The sequence below is a fragment of the Chrysemys picta genome, chromosome 3 (genome assembly GCF_011386835.1).
Source record: "Chrysemys picta bellii isolate R12L10 chromosome 3, ASM1138683v2, whole genome shotgun sequence".
Classification (NCBI taxonomy): Eukaryota; Metazoa; Chordata; order Testudines; family Emydidae; genus Chrysemys; species Chrysemys picta.
Window position 1 is genome coordinate 185184327 of NC_088793.1, and position 23482 is coordinate 185207808.

At 42.1% G+C, this 23482-nt stretch overlaps 1 protein-coding gene across 2 annotated transcripts in view; it reads right to left on the reverse strand.

Annotated features, from left to right (window-relative positions):
- Positions 1–3559: 3559 nt before the first annotated feature.
- Positions 3560–23482, reverse strand: part of EFEMP1 (EGF containing fibulin extracellular matrix protein 1) — a 76779-nt gene continuing 56856 nt past the window's right edge. For both annotated transcript variants that reach the window (XM_005309003.5, XM_065589607.1), the window contains exons 6-11: positions 19307–19426; positions 16132–16251; positions 10541–10660; positions 7101–7224; positions 6780–6975; positions 3560–4811 (exon numbers count right to left, since the gene is read on the reverse strand). In XM_005309003.5, the coding sequence (XP_005309060.1) occupies positions 4653–4811; positions 6780–6975; positions 7101–7224; positions 10541–10660; positions 16132–16251; positions 19307–19426 (839 nt within the window). In that variant the 3' untranslated portion in view covers positions 3560–4652. The remainder of the gene's footprint in view (positions 4812–6779; positions 6976–7100; positions 7225–10540; positions 10661–16131; positions 16252–19306; positions 19427–23482) is intronic.

A 23482-nucleotide genomic window follows, 5' to 3' on the forward strand; every position in this document is an offset into this window, starting at 1 on the left:
GAAAGTATGTAATAATAATCAGTTTATAAACATTCATCTTTACTGAAACATTCTAGAGCAGGTTTAGGTTTAGGATTAGGGTCTAGGGCTTTTGCCTTCAATCAGTAGCACAGACAACTTCATGGAGAACATTGTACTCTCCTGGTCTTGAACCCAGAGGTTAAACAATGCAAAATGATATACTACAGTAATACTTCCATGATCTGACTCTACTATCAAAGGGCTTGATTCTGGGAGCAATGAGAGGTGTTGAGCACTGAAGATAGTGGAGTTCTGGATACTCACAGCAATCAAGTGCAGGCTCAGAGTGTTAGGTTACCCCAGTGGCTTACCAAAAGGATGTGAAGAGGAAGCAGTTGACACAAGATAAACACATTCATAAACAAAACTGGAGGTCTAAGTTCAATATTTTGGTTTACAGACCTCACCAGCCTGCAGGTACCTACAGGAGGGTCACCTCACCTACAGCACCTAGACAGTAGGGGTAAATTAAAGTAAGATTTTTACATTTTTGTACTTATTGATATGAGCCAGTGTAAGCCTATTGCTTGATTTGTAGAGACCATTATATGTTTAAAATCATAGGGAAAAGGCTTTTCTTGCCAAACAGAGATGCATTTTCAGATAATTAATGGGAAGTTTTAAGGAAAGGAACACTTTTGTGACTGCTAATTTGCTTTAAAAAGTTATTTGTTACATAAACATGTCCAGTATAAAACAGGTTCTCGTCTTTCTCCCATGCAAAGATGAAAACAACTGAAATGTTGTATTCTGCTCTTAAATTTCTTCTTGCAACTATATGCCAACTCCATTTTATTAAACAGGTCTGTCTTTTCCTAACATATATAGAAATGCGTGCAGTGTAAACAGCTTATCTAGACATCTATCTTTACCTAAATATAAACGGCAGTTAACTTTTTGCCCTGTTTCTGTTCACCAGTACTGATAAGTTATTCTGCTAGCCAGATGAAATAAAATGGATTTAAATATCAGATGTAGCACAGTTGAAGTTTGTATTATGCAGGTGTTCCCCCAGCTGGAAAGTATGGACACTTGCCATTTTGCTGAGATGAGGATTTGTGTTAGAAATGTGAGGGTGTTAAAAATAATTCTACATGTTAACAGTGGGCTTTGTCCCGGGCGGGCTCCATGTGCCTAGCATATGACCAGGGCAGCAGCTGCTCTATATTTTAATAGGAGAATTATAAAGTTAGCAACATGTATAGCCATTCAAAACATAAGCAACTGCTTGCAGTCATGGAAACAGGATTCAACAATAAATTCTTATTTGTGAGTCTTCCAAACAAAATAATCCCATTGCATTACGTTCAGGTGGTCGAGGATAAGTGAATGAACTTGGTTTCTATTTCCTTATGTCTTGTTTACTTAAAGTTCTGTTTGACAGAAAATATCAGTATTTCTGAGAAGACATGAAGCATTTTAGCACTGTGCTCATGAAGGCAAACAGAAATTTGCATCGGATTTTTCACTAAAATGCATTTTAGGCTTTACTATAGCTTTGTAAGAGATAACGTAGACAAGAGAATTGCTTTTGCATATCTGATTACTCAAGCTATACAGATATGCTGCAAGCAGCCTACTCTGCACTAGTGAGCTGTATTTTAGCCTCAGTAAAATTCTTATCTAGTTTTACATACCAAAAGGCCAACCACATGGAGGATTCATGTAATAAATGTGTATCACAGTCAGCGTGTGTGATGGCTAGGAGTATGCTTTGTGCCAAAAAGTTGTTCCATCTTGCCTTGCAGTGTATTAAGTCAAATATATGAGTATGCTGAGACTTGGAGATCTACCAAGTATGGTATGGTAGGTAGGTATGGTAAGTAGGGTATGGTTAGGTCAAAAGTAGGAGGTTATAGTTTTCTGCACCATTTATTTTCATGTTTATATGTGAAAATAGCATGTGAAAATGAGTGCAGTATATTTCATACAGTAACGTCAATAAACACAAACCTTATTAGATGCACAATCATTAGAGATCTATCTACCTACATGGACTTTTGTCTCTTTCAGTTAATCCAGAGATCCAAATGCAAAATCCATCATGCAGACAACAGGTGGATTGGTGACATCCACAAGGGATTCTGGATCCATATGTTAATTAAGAGACTACACACAGCTTTGTGGAATTTACATGAGCTAGATATAATGGACTCAATCCTAGGGTCCAATGTGGCTTCTTGGCTCTGTGCTTACCTGTGTATTAGAGTATTCCGTCAGCCTAGGGGACTGTCTGACTGGTGTAATGTTGCCACAATGAGCCTATGCTTTCTGAAAGTGCGTGTCAGTGAGGAAATTGGTGAATCGGCAAAGTGTATGTACTAGCAGTCCCTGACTGCCAGAATAGCCCATTGGAACTGTGGGCAGCTGGGCATAAATTGGAGCAACCTTGAGACTGTTTAATTTATGATGGCGAACAGACTTGCTCTCTGTCAGCCCCAGGACTGGTGGAGTGTAAAGGTGGCTGGAGCCACCTTAATCTCTGGTCTTGCACCAAGTACAGCTCTGCTGGATGGGAGAATCTAACTCAGTATGTATAATAATCTTCATTTTAACCTTAGTAAAAACAATGTCATTTCCAAGAGGATAATCTCTGGAAACATGGTTTAAGAAGTTAGGACCAAACTCTTGGGTGTTGTGGTGATGGGGGTAAGTGGGTGTGTTTTGGAACCGGCTGGGGGCAACTCTGTTCATTTGTGGGGGTAGAATATGGGTAGGGCAAATATGACAGCTTGGCAACTGAGATGGTGTGAAATGGAATGTGTGCCATTTACTGGAGGTGGAGAAACTGTGGGAGGATCCGAAGCAATGGATGCAGGGTAGTGAGATTTGTCGGTGGATTAATTTTTTGGTAGGTGAGTTATTATCAGGTGTTAGCCTATTGGCAGGGAGAATGAGAGGTGGGGCTGACTTCCTGGGTGGAGAGGAAAGAGGTTGTCTTTGAGGTTAGACCAGGGGCTGGGAGTGGGAGGGGTGGGCAGTGGAGGAAGCAGGGACAAGATGTTCGGAATGTCTGTGGTTAACTAGTGGGTTTAATTGCTGGGAAAGATTCGAAGTGCTTCAATGTACAGGTCTGACTGGGAACAGAACAGTTAATGGAAGAGTGTTGTAAGGGTTAATAAGCAATCCAAAGGTAAGTCAGTAAATTACTAATAAATTAATGGAAAACTGACCCTAATATGCTCAGCCCACCTGTATAAAAATTCAGATTAAGAAAGAGAACAAGAACAAACAGTGAAATGTTATTTTTAAAAGACTTTGTTTGTATTTACCATATAAAACTTTAACAGACGTGCCTGTGAGAGGTGCTGGATTTAGGAAGCTTGCTTTTTACTCTTGTTTATGACAATAAATAGTCCCCTTTCAGTTTTCTATTAACTGAAATAATATATGGGTCGAGACTTTCTGGGCCAATTGCGTATAAATTGGAATACCACTATGGAAGTCAATGGATCTATGCTGATTCACATCAGCTGAGGATTTGGCCAATTTACAGTTATTCAATATAAAATATCTTAAAAGACTAAATAACTCACTATGGGAGAGAGATTTATTTATTAAAAAACTTTGTACACCAAAGTATAAACTATTACATTTTAAACAAGAAATAGGAGAAGGTCTTACATATTACAAGGAAGATGTATTAATTCTTGAATTACTATGAACACTGTACATGAGAAACAAAAATCCAAGTTATAGAAAACAGGAATAGGACCAATTGCTTGAAAATATGGCATAAAACGTAATCATCAAGAAAATGTTCTGAATTCTAAGCATACAATTTTGCATTTCTGGAAGAGTAGCATTTAAATTCGGTCTAGAAATGCAGTATCCCTCTACACAAAAACTAGTAGTACCGGTCTCATAAACAAGCAGTCATATACAGAAATATTTCTCAGTTGATGATTTTCCTTTGAGAGTTTCACTTACTGTTGAAGTTTTCCTATCATATCCCATTTTTCTTGGAAAGATCAAATGTTACTGTCTGGTATGTTTTAAAAAAGTCTTTACATATATCAGATCCTTAAAAAACATGTAATGCAAAATATTTTTTGCAATGTTAATTTACGCCAAACCAGATTAAAAAACCAACTTGATAGCACATAAGTGTCTAAAGAAATAGATTTTTATTGACCTTTATCCTTTCTTACAAGGCAATTAAAAAGGAGAAATACATTGTAACCTATTAGAAAGCTTTTATTTTGTATTTCATTAATGTTATATTATCCTTTTTGAGATTCAATGTAACTGTGCTAGAACTTAAAATCTATTATAAACAACACAGGAGATCACCTTTTAATTGTATGACTACTTGGCTAGGAAAAGTGAAGTTTTACAAAATAGTGTAAGCCTATATTTTCTTGTACAAAAGTATAATATGTAGATGTCTAATCCAAGTACAGTAATTAAGGCAAGACTTTAGTCTTTATACAGCAAATGATAACACCCACATTATAATATGGAACACACGTATTAATTTTGAATAACAGATATAATGTGTGGATTATAGATGTTGATTTACTAAATAAATCTTAAAAAAAAAAAAAAGCAAAATCTATAAATAAAATAGTAAGTGCTTTCTTTAAGATAATATTCTTTGGCTGCTTTAGGTGCCTGTGAAGGGTTAATAACTAAAATGAGTAAGGTCCCACTATTATTGTTAATCTTAGCACTGAACTTGTACGATAGTTCAAGCTGTTGACTGTCAGCATCTCCAGATCTACAATATGTTCTCTTGGTCCCGATAGTGATTTCACCAGTACGAGCATTGCACTTATTGCACTTGTTTGCTGAAAAAAAAAATAGCAAAGATAAAACTGTTTCATTCAGGCAAATCTGAAATCATTCTTTAGTTACCTCCACTTGGTGCCTATATACATTGCTTCACTGTAAAATAATTCATCTCAGCCATCATCATAATGCATAACTCAAGCATTATTTTAGCATTTTAAAATAACTATGACTATATTAAACCTAGTTTTGATGATTATACATAGCAGATGTAAGGTAATATGTGAGGCAAAAATTGGATCTCAGGAGCTTACAAATAATTTTCCAAAAGGACCAGAGAAAGGTGAGACCTCTTTCAAACATTTTAAAAAGTAGTTGTTTTTGACATCTTATTACTCTATTTGCATCAGCCCAGTCTACAGAGAACCATCATGAAACGGTCAAATGACACATGAATTCTAATTTCTGTGTTTTGTTTCCTGAAACTTTTATAACACTCCTGAAAAATAAAGGTCTTCAAACCCCATCAAAATGAATCCTTTGCTGCAGCCTTAACTGCGGCATTGCTACCACTCCATCATAATATGTTATGTATATTTTAATGAAAGCTGAGATTCTGATCTCATCATATGAGTGAAGGAGTTGGGGCCATAGGCATGGATTTATATATTTATATATATATATATACTATAAATCCATGCCTATGGCCCCATATATATATATGCATATCTGAGGGGAGGGATAGCTCAGTGGTTTGAGCATTGGCTTGCTAAACCCAGGGTTGTGAATTCAATCCTTGAGGGGGCCATTTAGGGATCGGGGGACCAAAAAAACCTGTCAGAGACAGTACTTGGTCCTGCTAGTGAAGGCAGGGGACTGGACTCAATGACCTTTCAAGGTCCCTTCCAGTTCCATATATTATTATTAATCCAGCTCTGGTCTGAGGTCAGAGCATTAGATCCCAGACTATGGCAGTTTTTACTTTTTACAGTAGAGAAAAGAAATGTCATGCAATAAAATATATTAAAAGCTAAGAGACAATGGTGACCACTGCAGTACAGATACACTGGGGAACAGAGTGAGGCATAAGGAATCCTTTCATAACTCTCCCCTCCAAATGCAGGACAGCCATAACCTGGGTGCTGACCTTGGGAATGGAAGATGTAGAGGGGTGCCATCTGGACCTCTGGCAGGGATAGCAACCCCTCAAGGGGCATGTCCCAGCCCTCTCTGCATGCTACGATATCTATGGTGGGTATATTTAAGCAGCTGAAGTAAAGGGGGGGGAGCCCTCCCCTCATTCCCTCTTTCAGGGACTTAATGCCTACAGACACCATGCTGGGCACAGAGCAGCACCTCCTCCTCCCCAATCTCAGCATGGCTCTGCCTTATAAGAGTCATAATTGAACATCAGCTTTGACTTGTTACACTGAGGGCTTCTTTCAGCCCCAAGGATAGACTGTCACTAAATCACATCTCAGTTTCCCCAAACCAGCACTCTAGTAGTTCATTTTCCGGTACCAAAGAATTCTTCTCCTAGCAGTTTGGTTGTCATATGGTCATTTGGGCGTCTATAGCTATGAAGACCACAACCGTCTTTATAGCTCTCCTTTTTTCATCAAGGACTTGTCTCTGTATTTATTTTCCAGGTGATTATAGTGAATACTTCCTCTTATGAAAGGGAACATAATTTGACGACAATGGGTTTACATGGGTCTTAATTTGTCTTGCTGAACCTTATTATCAGTGATGATGCACTGAATGAAAAGAACCCACTTGATTCTCAGATCAGAGATTGAGTTTGCAGGGCTAATAGAAGAGAACATCTTTTTACTTGTAAACTTAGCACATTTGATAGGGAATTATAGAGAGACAATAAAATAAGATGCCAAAATAACATTTTTTACAGAGCAGAATTGTTTTTATGGCTATGAAAAACAGCCAAAGCACTGTAGTACTGGCTTTACCAACACGTCTCCCAATTCTCTTTGCACCCTTGCACTGGTCTGGCCCCCTACAATACTTACTCGCAGGTAGAATTCTCCATTTTCATTTCCAGACTTAATCCGGAAAGTATTTATAGTATTGGGATAAATAGTTGTTGCCTGAATTTGGAAGATATCAGAGGGCACAGTTCTGTCTGAACGGATACTCATGTATTTGTACACAATAGAGTATGGCAGCTCTCGACAAATGGCATTGGAAACTGGGCATACACAGCGACTGAAAAACAAACAAAAATGGATCAAACTTCGTTCATGTGCAAACTAGCAAGATGCTCTTTCAGTTGTAATTAGTAATGCTGCCTATTAAGGATAATCCTACAAACTATGTGTGGTTTTTCTTACTTCTCAGATGTCAGGACATAAGGTTCTTGACAAGGATTTCTTGGGTAACAACGAAATCCACCATGATAATTCCAGCACATTTCATCCTCTCTGCATTCATTAGTAGTCTCACATTCATTTATATCTAGATAGGAAGGAAGGAACCATATCAATTCCCAGTCTAAGTAAATGTAGATGGAATGCAAAGTTGGTATGAAAAAACCTATAAGGGAGTGTTTTAGTTTAAAAACAGACAAAATGCCTCCTGCTTCTGCACTGAGGAAACCCAACACCCCTACTCACCACCTCTCTTCTAAGGGCTTCTGGAGTAGGATTCTTCTATGCAGAAACTGAATGTATTTATCAAGTTGACTCTTGGTTTAAATTGACTGAACACATCCAATAGACCAGAGGTTCTCAAACTGTGGTCCCTGAGCAACATTCAGGTGGTCCGTGGATAGTTCCCTCTAAGGTGCGCACCTGGGCAGCCGCACACGAGAGAATGAAGAGCCACCCACCTAATTAGTGGAGCCAAGCATGTGTGGCTCCATTAATTAGGTGCCTGGACCCTGGAGAAGACGCACATGTAAGGTGAGGTGGTGGCCTTGGGGGAATAAGAGGTAGGTGTGAGCGGGCAGTGGGGTGAGAAGAGGGGGTGGGGGTAATTTGGGATGTGCAGGGCTGTGGCGGCCAGAGAAAGTGGCGACTTTCCTCATCTCCAGGACTGAGGCTGCCAGGGAGAGATGGCCCCACTTTCCAGCCCCAGCTGCTGCAGCAGGGGAGAGACCCCTCCCTCCTTCCCAGCCCCAGCTCGGGGGCTGCCACATCGGGGGAGAGAGGGCACATCCATTGCATTAGAAAGGTAATACTACTGATATTAAAATATGAGTTGTGTGCTTTTATTTGTAGAACAAAAAAGTTAATTATTATTAAGGGTTTTTTTATATAGTGCTTTTATTCAAAGCGCTTTACAATAGTTAGCTAATGGTACAAACAACATTTGGAAAGATCATTAAGTGGTCCGCTGAGACCCTCAGCAATTTTCAAGTGGTCTGTGAAAATTTTTTTTTGAGAACCACTGCAATAAACTAAGGAAATATATTAAATTATACTATATAGTACAAACGTTCCGATGTATTAAGAGTCCTAATTCATAACAACTCAGCTTGCTGAGATATTTGTTGTTAAAAGGAAGATTTCTGGTGGACAAGTAAAGGGTGGGTATCAATAGAGGAAGAGGATCAGGCTTAGTTTGTGGGGCCTCATTTATGAATTGCCTGGCTTTCAAAGGCTTATTTTATTTTTTATATACATAGAACATCCTAACTGTCAATTAGGCTTTATTTAACTGATATATTTTTCATCTTTAACTCTCAAAGTTAAAGGTGAATTGGGGTTTTGACATTCCCTGTACTCATCCAAGGCCACAGCTGGCTCAGTGAGCCTCACCTACCGTCTTGACTTTCCAGTCTCCTGCCCCTATCCATATGCCTTCTAGTGGTTCTGCCAGTTTGCTGTGCCTGCTGTTTCTTCTCTCCCAGCCTTTCTGCCTCACTGTACCCATACCTACAATGCCCAGAACTCATTCTCTAAATGACATTGGAGCCCAGCTGCCTTGTGCTGGGCTCCTGTGATGTGTTGCATTCAGTGTATGCCATGCCAATCCCATTGATCTGCACACTGTGGCTTGTTCTAAACATCAAGTCATCTTTGTCTTGCATGACTGGTAGGGAAGTAAATATGCCACAAGGCTTCAAATCATCAGAGACAGGAATGGAGATTCTGCCTTTCTGATGGGGTTGGGCGTGTTTGTGAAAATCTTCCCTCACCTGCCTCTTATACTTTCACCTCTTGCAGAAGGTGAAGATCCTGTCCCAGAAAGCAAAGCACAGCAGTATCTGCTCTATCTCACCAGAGAGGAGTTGGGAGAAGCAGGGAGAATCTTCTAAGAGTGGTGCTGGAGGAGCTGCTATATCAAAAAGCAAGGGTTTGAGAGCAGTGAGTGGGGTTGTGAAGATTCACCATTCTCTGACCCTCCTGATGGGAGCTATGAGTTATGAGAGAGTAGCTGTGGGTGGAGCTGAGAGTGTCTGGAGCAGAAAAAGTGCAGGTAAGGGGAACGCTAGGTTATGGGGAGGTGTGGATGTTAAGGAAATAATGACTAGTGCACTTTCTGCTCATGTAGTCAGTATTAATGTTCAAGACTTTTTTTTTTAAGTTGCAAAAATGAGATCACACAAGTCTGAAGGGTTAGCTGAATCTATAATTTCTGCCAAAACATACCAAAGGTTTCAAAACACCAAATAATAATAACAAATAACCCTCTAAAATTAATCACCCATCCATCCTCAAAATACTCAAAAGTACTCATTATCCTTGAAAAGAACTGAATGAAATAAGTTTGAAGTTTCTAGACCAAATCTCTTAAAGGAGATGAGTTTCTAAAAAAAAATTACTCTTACAAAACCAAAACAAAAAATTCTCCAAAATATTTTATCAAATTAAGCTCTAATTAAAAACAAACAAACAAAACCAACCTAGTCTAAGAAGACAGTATGCATGAGAAATTTCTGGTGGAGGGTAGCTTGCAGATAAGAATTGTCATATTCAGATTTAGAATAGAAGCTTAGTTATAACTTCAGTTATGGAGTTACTGCGGAGCCTCCAAAATAGGTACAGAGAATCCATTTGTGTTATTTCCTTGTTCTTTATTGAGAATAAGTTGCAAAATTATTAAATTCTAAAAATCAAGACTGCGTCAACAATTTTCTGGCTTATATAGCATACAGTTCTTGTAATTAGTATACTGTGCTGTTTGTTTGATTTCACAATGCAGACTACTTGCCCAGGTGAGAGAGATCACTTCATGTATTTAACATAAGCCCCACCGGGCCTGTAGTAGCAGAAGGGAAAGAAAACTGATTTGAATGTTGATATATGTACATTTGTTTTGTTTTATAAATATACTATACATTCAATATGCTTTTGAAAAATTCTCACACCTTTTTTCTGTTACTGGAAAGAACAGTTGTCTTTCACTTGTGGTGTGATGAGACTCAGGAGTCTATGTAAAATGGAACAGCTGATGTAAATCCATATTTAGATACCTGAACAACTGGCTTGATTTTCAGAGGTACTCATCTCTTTGTGTATCAGGCTGCTTGTTTAAGTGCCAAACTATGGATGTAGGGATCTAAATTTACTACACACCCAAGTTTGAAAATTTTGTTCTGAAATCATAAAAATCCCAAGAGAGAGATCAGAATTTTTAATAAAATGTAACTCATGTAAGTTATGTGGCAATTGTCAAGCAATGTTGTACCCTCTCTTACTCTAGTATATGGGTAATCCTTTTACAAAAGATACAAACACACACAGACACACACAAAACCTGTAGTCATAGTCTTGTTTTAAATGTTAATATTGCAGTAGTTTAAAATGTTAAAGATCAGTACACTTACCTTGACATGTTCTAGCTCCTACCACCTGGTATCCCTCAGGGCAGATGCATGAAAATTTCCCGGGTTCATTGACACACTGATACTGGCATATGTAACTTGAAGTTCTGCATTCATCAATATCTGCAGAACAGCAAAATAGTTTGAATTTATTGTCTTAAAAACCTATCTTCTCACAGAAAAAAATGGTTACTCAACTTTGTAACTGTTGTTCTTCGAGATGTGTTGCTCATGTCCATTCCAATTAGGTGTGCACGTGCCGCATGCATGGCTGTTTGAAAGTTTTTCCCCTAGCAGCATCTGTTGGATCGGCTGTGGAGCCCCAGGAGTGGCACCTGCATGGCGCTCAATATATGACCCTGCCAACTCGGCACCCCCTCAGTTCCTTCTTGCTGGCTACTCCAACAGTGGGGAAGAGGGGCAGGTGTGGAATGGATATGAGCAACTCATCTTGAAGAACAATAGTTACAAAGGTGAGTAACCGTTTTTTCTTCTTCGAGTGCTTGCTCATATTGATTCCAATTAGGTGACTCCCAAGCCTTACCTAGGGGGGCCTAGGCCCTAGTGGACTGTACGGTGAGAGCTGGGGTCGGCGCGCTCGACATAGAAAGCTAGGGCCCTGCAGACATTGAGGGAATGCAGCTGCTGTTGCCGGGGACCAGCATGAGGTTTCGGGTAAAAAATGGGCAAGAAACTATCCTGGCTGATGTGAAAGTCCGACACCACCTTGGGGAGAAAGGCTAGGTGCGGTCTGAGTTGTACCTTATCCTTGTGGAAGACCATGTAAGGTGGTTCTGAGGTGAGGGCCTTCAGCTCGGAGATGTGTCTCGCTGATGTAATGGCAACCAGGAAAGCTATCTTCCAGGAAAGATACAGGAGGGAGCACATAGCCAGTGGTTCGAATGGGGGCCCCATGAGTCGTGAAAGGACCAGGTTAAGGTCCCATGCAGGGATAGGCTGCTGGATTTGAGGACTGAGATGGTCCAAGCCTTTGAGAAAGCGACCAACCATCAGGTTGGCGAAGACAGAGTGTCCAGACGCACCTGGGTGGAAGGCTGAGATGGAAGCGAGGTGAACCCGCATGGAGGATGCCACCAGGCCTTGCTGTTTCAGGTGCAAGAGGTACTACAAAATGAGGGTCACTGGCACCTGGAGGTTGTGTGTGCGGAGCTGGTCACACCAACACGAAAACCGTTTCCAAATTGCCAGATATGTGGCTTGAATAGAGGGCTTCCTGATGCCCAGCCTTATGGGGTCCAAACACAGAAGCTCCGTGGGGTTCAGCGGTCCAAGGTTATTTGAGACCATGCACGGTGGAAATGGGATAAACGATTAAAAAAAGGTGGAGAAGGATCTGGGGGTAAGGCTGGTACGCCGTCCTTGGGCGTCCCTTCAAAAGGCCTGCTAGGAACCTGACGATGGTTTGATCAGACCCTGGCCTTGCCCAAACGGGGGGTTGGAGGGCTTCCTCCTGCCATTCTGCCCCCCCCCCCGCCTGTAAGAGTCCTGCCTTGGATGAGGAGGGTAGGAGCGCTACTGCGACTGTTGGGGCTTGAAATGCTTCTGCTGGGTTGCTGGGGTGTGCATACCCAGGGACTTCATGGTCGCTTGAGCCCTTAAAGCTATGCAGCCTAGAGTTAGTCTGCTCCGTGAACAGGCCCTCCCCATCAAAGGCTAGGTCCTGCAGCATCTGCTGAACCTCAGGTGGCAGGCCAGAGGCTTGTAGCCAGGAGGTGCACCTCATGACAATCCCCGAGGACAAGGTACGTGCGGCCAAGTCTACAGTGTCCAAGGAGGCCTGTAAAGAGATCTGTGCCACCATCTTGCCCTCATCAACAAGGGCCCCAAACTCCTCCCTGGACTCAGGAGGCACAAGCTCCTTGAACTTCAGCATGGAGTTCCAGGAGCTAAAGTTGTAGCGGCTCATGAATGCCTGCTGATTGGCAATCCGGAGCTGGAGCCCACCCGTGGAGTACACCTTGTCGCCAAACAAGTCCAGCCGCTTGGGGTCCTTCAGCTTGGGCGCTGGGCCTCTCCTTCTCATTCATGGCCACAACCACCAGTGAGCAGGGCTGTGGGTGAATGAGCAAATAGTCGTACCCCTTCGAGGGGACAAAGTATTTACGTTTGACTCCCTTGGCTGTAAGGGGAATGGAGGCCGGGGTCTGCCAGATGGTTTTGGCATTGGTCTGGATGGTCTTGATGAGGGTCAGGGCTACCCTTGATGGACCTTCTTGGGCCAAAATGTCCACCACCGGGTCCTCCAATTCCACCACCTCCTCGGCCTGCAGGTTCATGTTGTGTGCCACCCTGCACAGGAGGTTCTGATAAGCATGGATATCTATGGGAGTGGCCCAGAGATAGAGGTGCCCACCACAGTCTCATCGAGAAGGAGAACGAAGAGGCCATGGGGGGAGAGAGTCGTCGTGACCCCCCGTGCCATGGGGGCCCAGATGCCCTGCATCGCTGACTGAAGGCCCAAGCTCGGGAACTGGAGTCAGAGGGGGTCTTGAGGTGGGAAGGAGGCATGACATCTCCTCCACACCCCCAGGAGCAGGCCGACTGGTGGAGGTACCCGTGGTTCAGAAGTGGCCAACCAGGAAGCACCAGACTGTGCACCCTGGGCCTGGTGTTACGCCCATGGGGTCCAGAACAGTCACTGGGTGGGCCCCTGCCTGTGCGCTGCCATGGTCCTGCCCCCACATCAGGGCAGCCACAGTCCAACTGGTGGCGGTCCTGGACTGAAAACCGCAATCCTGTCTCCGAACCCCAGGAACGAGAACCGGACCATGAGGGCCAGGGTGGTGCTAAGCAAATCTGCGCAGGTGAGCGGTGTCAAGGAGAAAGAGAGTGGTGCTGCGAGACTGGGGAGCAGTGTCGGGACCTGCAGCGGTACCGGGATCTGGAGAGGTACCGTGGCCTGGAGCTGCGTCGAGATGATGAGCGGCGCTGGAATTGGTGCTAGGTCTGGGACCTGCTCTGTGACTGGCGGGCGGAGTGGCGCCGTGATTGGGAGTGTCAACACGAACCGGAGCGATGCTGCGAGTCCGACAGGTGTCGCGATGGAGAGCGGTGCTGGGACTCCAAGAGGTGCTGGGAACAGGAGCAGTGCTGGGAATGGGAGTGGTGCCGAGGCTCGAACACTGGAGCCGACGGTGCCGAAGGTCGGATCAATGCTGGCTTGCCTTGAGACGGTGCCATCCGCTGGCACCAGAGGCTTGGCATGGAGCAGAGGGGACCTCGATGCCATCATGGCAATGAGGTCCCTTGCAGCCGCAAAGGTGAGCGGGGTGGAAGGCAGCTGGACTTCCACAACACTGCGGGTTGGGGAGTCCAATGGCACCAGACTCAATGGTTCCCCCAGTGGAGCCTAAGCTGATGGTGCCATTTCCACAATCTTTGCTGCTGGGCTCTCCCCTCGGGGACACGCCACAGTGGCTGGCTCCAGGGAAGTGGGTCTCTGTGAAGGAGAGCCACCCTTCTCTAGCTTTGGGTGCCGCTTCGGTGCCGGGGAGTGGGAGCGGTGTTGAATCAATGTTGCCGGCTTCAGTGCTGGGGAGTGCGGTGCTGTGGGTCTCAGCCAGAGTCCAATCGCGGTGCCGCTTCCAGTACTGCCACCGGGGTGCTGCGCACCGAAGAACTCGGTGCCGGGTCCTGCCGTCCCGAAGGAGGCTGGGGACTAAGTGCCACCTCCATAAGGAGCTGCTTCAGGTGAAAGTCCTGCTCCTTTTTAGTCTGAGAACGAAATCCCTTGCAGATCCTGCACTTCTTGGTTTGGTGAGCCTCCCCCAGCCACTTTAGACAAGAGTCATGGGGGTTGCCTGTTGGCATGGGCGTGGAGCAGGACTTGCAGGGCTTGAATCCCACAGTCTTGGGCATGAAGCCCCGAGGAAAAATAGTCGGGGTGGAGGGTAACTCCCAACCCGACTGCCACTAACTAAAACAAAAACAAAGAACTACCAACAAAAAACAAACAACAACTATCTACCAAAGCTAGGGAAACATGGAGAACTTGCAGAACAAGACACCACAGTTCCAACATCGTCAACAGGTGGTAAGAAGGAACTGAGGAGTTGCCAGGCTGGCAAGGGTATATATTGAGCGCCATGCAGGCGCCACTCCAGGGGGCTCCACAGCCGACCCGACGGATGCTGCTAGGGGAGAAACTTTCCGACAGCCGTGCATGGGGCGCGCACACACCTAATTGGAATCGATATGTGCAAGCACTCGAAGTATTAATATATTAATTTACAATTACTACACATTAGCTTTAACAGAAGTAAAATATATCCAATCTGAAAGAAGGAAGTTCTCCATAATCTGAAATGAATACTACGCTTAAGCAACTTAAAGTTGTCACTAAAAAAGCTAATTCTACTGGGTATATTTAACTATCTCTAAAGATCAGATTTTTAAGAAATATACTCTAGAGATTAAATGAAATATACTGAGATTAAATGAAAAAGCCTTCAGAACAGGTTTGGGAAAATAATTTTAGAAAGTCATTTTTTAGTGTTCCAAAATGTGATTTCCCCCCCACCCCCCTGATCAAAGTATTGACCACTTTGATTATTTAGTTCAGGGAAAATGTTTTGCCCTCACATATGTATGCAACTCCCACTGTAATCAATGTGAACTGGTCTTGGGAAGAGGATAAGGACCATTTTCTCCCTTCAAATAGTATTGGCTGCATGCCATTCTCTTTTGGCTTTTGTAGCTTTGCCTAATTGATTAGCTGTCAGCAAAAGCAATTTAGGATGGAATTTAATTTTATTTAACAACTTATGTGATATTTCTGAAAAAATAGCTGAATCAATAGAATTAGGGGTGTCTTGACATTACCGTAATGTGTCTTATCATATTGAAGACCTGAGCTCAGTCCTTTACTCTTGGGCTGGGGGCTCTTTGGAGACATCATGTTGAAGGCTTGCTCCTGCTTCCTACAATCACCATGTCTCCAAAGTTGCCTAGAGGACACCAGTGGGGCTCGGACAGAGAAAATTAAGTGCTGATTGTATAATTGTCAGGAGATGTATGCTGTTTGGACATCCACTTGCATAAAAGCAACTCAAAGGCACAACTGTCTCTTCTTTAGAATGACAAGTTTAAGAGGATTTGTTTAGAGCAATTTTACACCACACAGAGTTATCCTTGTTTAGGTTTGCCTTCATTTCTAGTTTGTCATGATCTTCTGTATTAGATCAAACACCATTCAAGTTAGTTTCAGGAGTAAGTTTTCAGAAGTGTGTCCCCTGACCCAGGTGTTGCCTGAAAAATGTGTATATGCAATTTTTGCTTGCAACTGAATTGTGAGTGCACATCTGAGTAGCAGCATCTCTACCTACCTGAATATAGGTACAACTACTCGCACATGTGTCTGCAATTCATTCTGGCAGGTGCAAAAATATGATATCAAATTTTATGGCTGCAAACTGTACCCACCAATAGGGATGCCAGACCTCAGTCTGACTAGAACCAGCCATAACTTTTAATTCACAGAATAACTTCTCAGAAAAATTGCAGAATCAGAAAAATGGCAGTTATCATGTACCAATATCTTTCTATTATGACATTATGTATAAAGCATAGTTTACCTTCACAGTTGATTCTGTCACTGCTTAACTCAAATCCTGGATTACACTGACAGATAAAAGAACCAAGTATATTGTAGCATTGTTGTGCGCATGGGTTGTTGGCATCACATTCGTTTATGTCTGAAAAGAAAGGTTACATATCTTCATGCACATCTTGTTCTTTGTATCTGATAATTAAGCTGATCAAATTGATTAGTCCTTAGATTGGGTCCACCACTTTGCAAAAGTTAGTAGATTGTATCAATAAAGATTTTGCAGTTGCTGGAACAGTGTCAGATCTGTGCTCTTCATTCCTTGTAGAAAAACTGGAATATTTTTCCAGGAATGAGAGTTATTCTAACATGTAATGAACTCTTCCAAAAATGTTTAGTACAGCTATTAAACTCCACATTCCAGCATCTTTTTTTCCAGGTATGAAATGCCAAGTCTATAAATAATTGATATAAGGAACACATACTGATAAGACCTCTCAGCATGCATTGGTTAAGATTTTATCTGAGCTATTTATTACTCTTAAAATCTGTTCTTTTAAATTCCATTACAATTATAACATGAGCCACTGAAACCAGTAGAGGGTTTTGCAAAGCTCTAAGACATAGACCATATTGGGGGAAGGCATTTTTTGATGCTAGATTATTTCTATGATGTGTCCATTTTAAGAACATGTGTGAGGATACTGCAATCTGAAAAAGGAGGCATTTTCAATGGAAAGTTATGTACAGGAACCTGCAATACCCCTCTCTGGAGTCTTTAACACTTATTTTCCATACACCGTTGACTAATTTATTTATGTGTATCAACTTGTATGTAGATTTTTAGTGTACACAGAGGAGAAATACAAGAAAAAATACTCTTCATTCACATCCTAATGTGTTTTATCAGATGCAACCATTATTGAACTTTTACAGTTTTAATATATTTTTTATTTCATGGGCTTTTAAAATGCATATAAACAATATCAGAAATATTCAGGTGCAGATACAACTAATACAACTGACAAAATTCACTTCTCTACAATCAAAATGTCTATTAAAATCAACCATTCACAAAAAATTCAAATAGGGAGTAAAATATTTAGCCCATATATGTTTAAGATGTGGATGGGGAGGAATGACTCTGAAGCATTTTTTCTGTTAAATACTTTTTGATAAAAGTGCAGTGACATTTGTGAGAGCAATGTTATCAGAAACACTAAACAAAAAGACAGAAAAAACAAATGTATCTACTGTATATGCTTCTCTAAAGTTCATCCACTCTCAAGAGATACAAAAGTTGTTACACAAATGTATCCACTGTGGATTTCTGAGGTGTCATAGGAATATAACAGTTAACAAATATACCCATCGCAAACAACAGTTCGCCACATTATGTAGCAAAAATGGCAATCAGCCATTTGTAAAATTTCCTTTTGAGATGAGACATGTTGTGCTTCGAGGTTGGTAACAGGAGAAGGACGTGCTGTAAAGGACCTTTCACGTTTCTTGGTGCTATAGTCATACAAATATCTGAAGAAATATGTCTTGTAAGCTATGGGCTCCCCTCTGCTCACACAGTCTGGAGGAGAACGATTCAGTACCTGTGAAGGGATCTGGGGATGGGAAAGTGTGTGGAGGGTGGCTTCCTTTTCACAACCACCCCAGGAAGCTGCCTCTCCCGTTGCAGACACTGTAGATGTGTTTTACTCAGCGATGGTGGAGTGGAGCGAGGGGACAGTAAGCAGCCAGGGGGAATAGCACCTCAAGACAATCTGGAATTATAACTAAACCATTGTAGAAATAGCAGTAACTTACCTTCTGTGGCATTTCAACACCATGGAGAAGGCCTTTGTATGTATATGGAATATCAAATGGCAATGCTTTGGAGCAGTGGTAGCAGCTGTGAAACCTCTGGAGAAGCCCACTGATTGGTGGGCTTCTTCCCTGCCAGTCACAGCATCCGTAGATTTCAATGGCCAATTCCCTTCCCAAATCCACCATACCCTGGGTAAAATCTCAGCTCCACTCATGTCAACGGCAAAAACTCGATTGATTTCAGTGGGGCCAGGACTTCTGCAACATCCTCTCTTGGGGGCTGAAGATCTGTTTTCCCGTTATGGTCATTTCAAGCTCATTTCAAATGGGGGATGATTTAGTCTTATGTATCATATAACCATTTAGCTTAGTCATATTCAGTGAAAACAGATTTCCTCCCCCACCCCACTTCTTAATTCGAACCCACACAATAGCAGTGGATGAAATGGAAACTTTAGTTCCCTTCTTCATAAATTCTTTCATGGATTGCATGTATCTTCACTGGTGTGACTGAGTAGTTTTTGCCACATATGGAAATAAATCTGTTCTTGGCCCCTGGAAAATCACCTTTCTTATCTGCTTCACTTTAGAAATAACATCCCTCTACCAAAAAGTTACTAAAAGAAATAGTCATGTTGAATGTATCTTGCACCTCATTAGGCAAATCTGCTTGCAGCCCAATTTCCTCCTTTCTTCTTATTAACTCTAGGTCTTCCAATAAAAAATCCCGTAGATTCCATCAAACTCAGTAACGGTCTTATGGTTCAGTTACTAGGATTTCTTTATCATTTTATTTACAATGGCACTTGTCCTCAGCGTGCCCAAACCACTCATTTTAATTTTTAATACTATTTCCCAAGGATTCACATTTGAAATGTCGAGACATGTCTTCTTTCATCAATATATTTATCACATGCTGCTGCGAATTAACCTTAGCTCTAAGAACTTGGCATTGCTTTCTCCAGTTTCCAGTGTTAGGGCCTGATTCTGATCTCATTTAAGCTGCTGTAGATCAGAAGTAACTCCATTAAAGTCAATGGAGCACTAGTATAAAACCAGCGTAACTGAGAGGAGAGTCAGGCCCAAGATTTAATAATGAGTTCAGCGCCCTGATGACCAGATTGCCAAATTCATGGCCCACAAAAACCAGTCTGCCAACAAAATAATCCACTTTCAAAGCAAGTCTCCATTTTTGTGTCCAAGGATTCTGTGTTCCTCAAGATATTACTTTGATCAGTTCCAAGAGTCTGTAAGCCTAGGAAAGCATGACATACTTTAAAATATTCTGCCTGTTGACTTGAGATGATGAAAGCTAGCAATGGGTCAGTAGTTGTCTTTTGTAACCACATGGGCTGGTTCATATGGATATACAGAGAAGTGCTTACCTACGCAAGTGTGGTTGTTGGCTGCTAACTGGAACCCAGAGTTGCACTGGCAGTAATAGGAACCTGGAGTGTTCACACATCTATGGTGGCAGTATGGAGGGAGATTGCATTCATCTATGTCTGTTACCATAACAAGAGCAAAACAGTAAAAATGTTAGCTCAAATGTAATAACAAAAGTTCACTATTGCCATCTTGTGTCCAAATAAACAGTGTAACGTGAGCTGGATCTGATTAAATGAAAAGAGAGAAGCTAATTTGCAGCTCTATTCTGCTCCTACTTAAGTTCCCTCCTTGACTTCAATGGGAACAGCATTGTACTCTTTCTCTTGTCTTCATGTCTTAAGTTTTGTTAAAATCAGCTTTACACTGAGTATGTTTGCTCAGCCAATGATGTCAATACACATAAACATTATCCTTTATTTGGTGTTTAAATCACACCCATACTGTAGTATTGATCTCTGTATTTGTTACGTAACTTAGAACATGCTTCCTGACTACATCTTGACCAGACATAAAGTGGACCAGCAGAGTGGCTCTTATGCTCCTTTTCTGTACAAAAGTACATATATCAACAACTTAATGCTAAACCTCTGTGGCTCCATTAGCAATTCAGAATCCAAGCACTCTCTCTGTCCCGAGTCCATGGGAGTGACAGGGGTGTGAAGTGAGCAGGGATCAGGCCTGGAAAAGAAGCGGAGAGCTCGGATTTCAGGGGAATGTGGGCTCCATCCCCCCACAGGACTTGGCCAGTTACTCAAAGGACTCCCCTCATCCTCCTCCATCCCTTCCTAGACAAGACAGCACAGCAGTTCCCTATAGCCACGGGCTGCCAGCCCCTGGCTGTGCTCTCTGACTCAGTGGAGGAAATAAGATTGCATGATTGAAGCCAATGCTATCTCAGGCAGTATTAACTTTCCCTGCAGACTGGCCATAATTCTGGGGTGGAGCATGCTGCCTTTCCCAGTTTCAGCATTCCTAAAGTGCAGCCGAGCGGGTATTCCACCTACAAACTGTATAAAGTGTTCAACAGCCCTACCTTGACCTTTTGGCACGTTGCAAGCTATGCATGGGTCAAGCCACAGACCTCTGCCTCAGCTCATGTACATCTGCAGAACAGTTTCTACTACATAGCTAAGTTGGCCATGCATGCATGGGAGAATCTTCTTTAGCTATGACCTTTACAAGCTTAACAAAAGAAATCCATGCAAAGTCCTATGCATGTAGAGAACATAATCTCTAAAAGGCTCAGCACTCAGTCAAATAAATCCCAGTTTTCACTGGAACACAGTGAAAGGCAGTTCTCATTTTCATGACAAATTTAGAATTTCCTACCCCCAGCTGTTTCTGTTGTAGATATGTGTTTAAAGATGTATTTTTTTACAATGGGGAAAGTGTTCATTTTTTCACTTGAATATTCAAAAATGACGTAACCCCTTTTCTGGAAAATGTACTAGCCTCATGCCCAAAAGCTGAGAATTTTAGACAGTTATGAGTGATGGGAAACAGGGCTTTGATTGGACAGTGTTTGGCAATCTTAACTACGGGGGGAGGAGGGGAAGGGGGGCTCACTACAGCTCTTTTATTTCAGAGAAACAGTAGTGCCATTGAATCTTTTGAGTTCCATAAGACTACGCTTGTGCTTAAAGTTACTCCTGTGTGTACATATTTGCAAGCTCAGACCCTAAGTCAGTGTGAGTTTAGTGTGAAGGACTAGGCTATACCATTTGTGTGCATGATTCTATGAAAGACTATGGGAAACCTTAGCTAGGCAAGATTTGATCATAGAACCAAATCATCTGTTTGAAAGAATGTTGCCAAAAAAAAGTTTCCTTGTATCTGCAGTCTCCATGTTTCAGAAAATAACATCTTTGTTGTAGGGATGCATAGCTCCCGAATCGCCAGCCCACGGGCGCGGCAAACTGCCCCCATGGCTACGAGGCAGGAGTGACCTTCAATCCAGCGTTTGTGTTTGGGAAACTTATTTGGCTGATTTGATTGTACCCTCGCAGCTGGTGTTCACGCGCTCAAGAGATGGGTTCGTTATCTTATGTGCATGTATACTGCCTGGCTTTTCTATGCGCAAGAATGTAACCACTAAGAAGAGTTGTAAACAAAGTAAGGAGAGAAATAAAAACCCCAGGAAAGTTTTCCTGGGAGGCTTTTTGCAAGAGGCTTTTGAAGCTCTCTGGCTACCAACAAACCTGGCGTTCTGTTTCCTTTCCTGTGTCGTCACCACACTTTGTGACATCTGAACAAACTGTTTTTAAAAAACAAACCCTTAAATCAAATAATAAAAAAAAAACCCAACCAGACACGTTTTTAGAATAAATTAAAAATAAAATAAAGTTAGAAAAGGATCTCTTTCTGTCTTCAAGCCAGAAAAAGTCTGGAACAATTTTTTTCAAACTTTAAATGATCAGTTCCTCCCAGGATAAGAGACGTTATCGAGGTTTTGCCCCAAATGATTTTTTCTGGCTCACTTATTTTAAAGTCTCAAAGGAGTGGTTTTATTATGAAGTGCTGACAGTACTTAACTGTAGCATTGTGTTTGTGCTGTTTTATACTCTGACCTAAGTCACATAGGGGGAAGTAGGAGAAGGGAAACTTTTCCTTCTAGAGAGCATATGTATATTTAAATTAAAATATACATACAAAACTTTGACTTTTAGTAATTTATCATTATGGTTCTTTATTTTCAATGTTACATTAGACCTTTAGGTACAAGCTGAACCCTAATTCTGTTGAAATGAAAAGGAGTTACTGTACAAAGGGAATATACCTTCTAGTGAAAGCATAACTTTTTTTATAAGAATCAACAACTTGTCAAAATGATTCCCCTACCTATATGCCAAACTCCCCATCCTAGTCCTGCACAGAAAACTGGCAAATATTGGAAGGAGTTATATATACAGAAGTCTGTTGGCCTGCAGTAAAGCCTAATTAAGTCATTGAGAATCTTTCCATTGACTTCCATTGGCTTTGCATCAGGCCCCTAAAGAGAAGAGGTATATGTTTCTTACCAAATAAAAATTTTTAGCAATCCATCTAAATGGCCGCTGATAGTGCCTCTGCTTCCCTCCCAAGGTTTTCTTTTGAAAGGAACTGACTCTCATCACAGTGAGCCTTCTAGTCACAAATTAGGGATCTTGCAATTTGTGACAACACCTTCAATTTTGGTTTTGTCTCTATTTTGAGGATGTGAAAAGGCTTTTCTCTCACCCGGGGTGCTGGAACAATCTGTATAGTGAGGATGCTGACAGCCATTGAACCAACTGTAAACCATCTACATAATGGAAACCACTTCAAGCCAGTGGGTGTGACAGCATCCCCAGCACCCTAGTTCCAGCACCTATGCCATCACCTTGTCTGATCCAGTGTATATTACAGAGGTACATCAGCTAATGATATGCCTTTTATTCTACTATTTCACAATTCTTTTCTTACATTTGACAAATGTATGGCCCAATCTTGTGGCCCTTATGAAGGCAAAACTTCCAGTGAAGTCAAGATTTGAATCCTGTTTCTTCATGAATTAGGGCTTATTATTATGCTAGTAGTTTAGAGGTTACAGCCCCTGCTCTTGGCTCTCAGGGATTCAGAACAGTGGCTGATATGTCACGAAGATCAGACATCTGGACCCAAAATTTCCACTGAGTATAAGCTCTTCAAGGCAGGGACTGTGTTGTCTTGTGTGTCTGCACAATGCCTAGGCCTGTATCACTGGATTTAACTCTTACTAAAGTCAATGGAAAGACTCCCATTGATTTTACTGGGAGTTGCACTTGGCTCACAATTGTACCGAGGGCCATTGGGCACTACCCCCATACAAGTAATAAATATAGTAACAGCTAAATTCAATTAAAAGTATTGAATATTGTTAAAATAGTTTGCAGCTCCATCCTTTAGAGACTATTTACTTTTCATCCATCATCTTTCTAAACAGACCCTCCAACAGCAATTCTGGGTCCCAGGGCAGAACAGCCAATGGGACCCCAGCCCACGTGGATGCGGTCCACCTGACATTTAGGTGGTGCTGCCACCTACACTGGCTGGTGCCCAGCAAGTTGCTGCCACCTACGCTGGCTGGTGCCCAGCAAGCTGCTGCCAGCTGCACTGCTGGCGCCCAGAGAGCTGCCGGCTGTGTTGCTGGGCATGCTCTTCCAACACAGCCATGG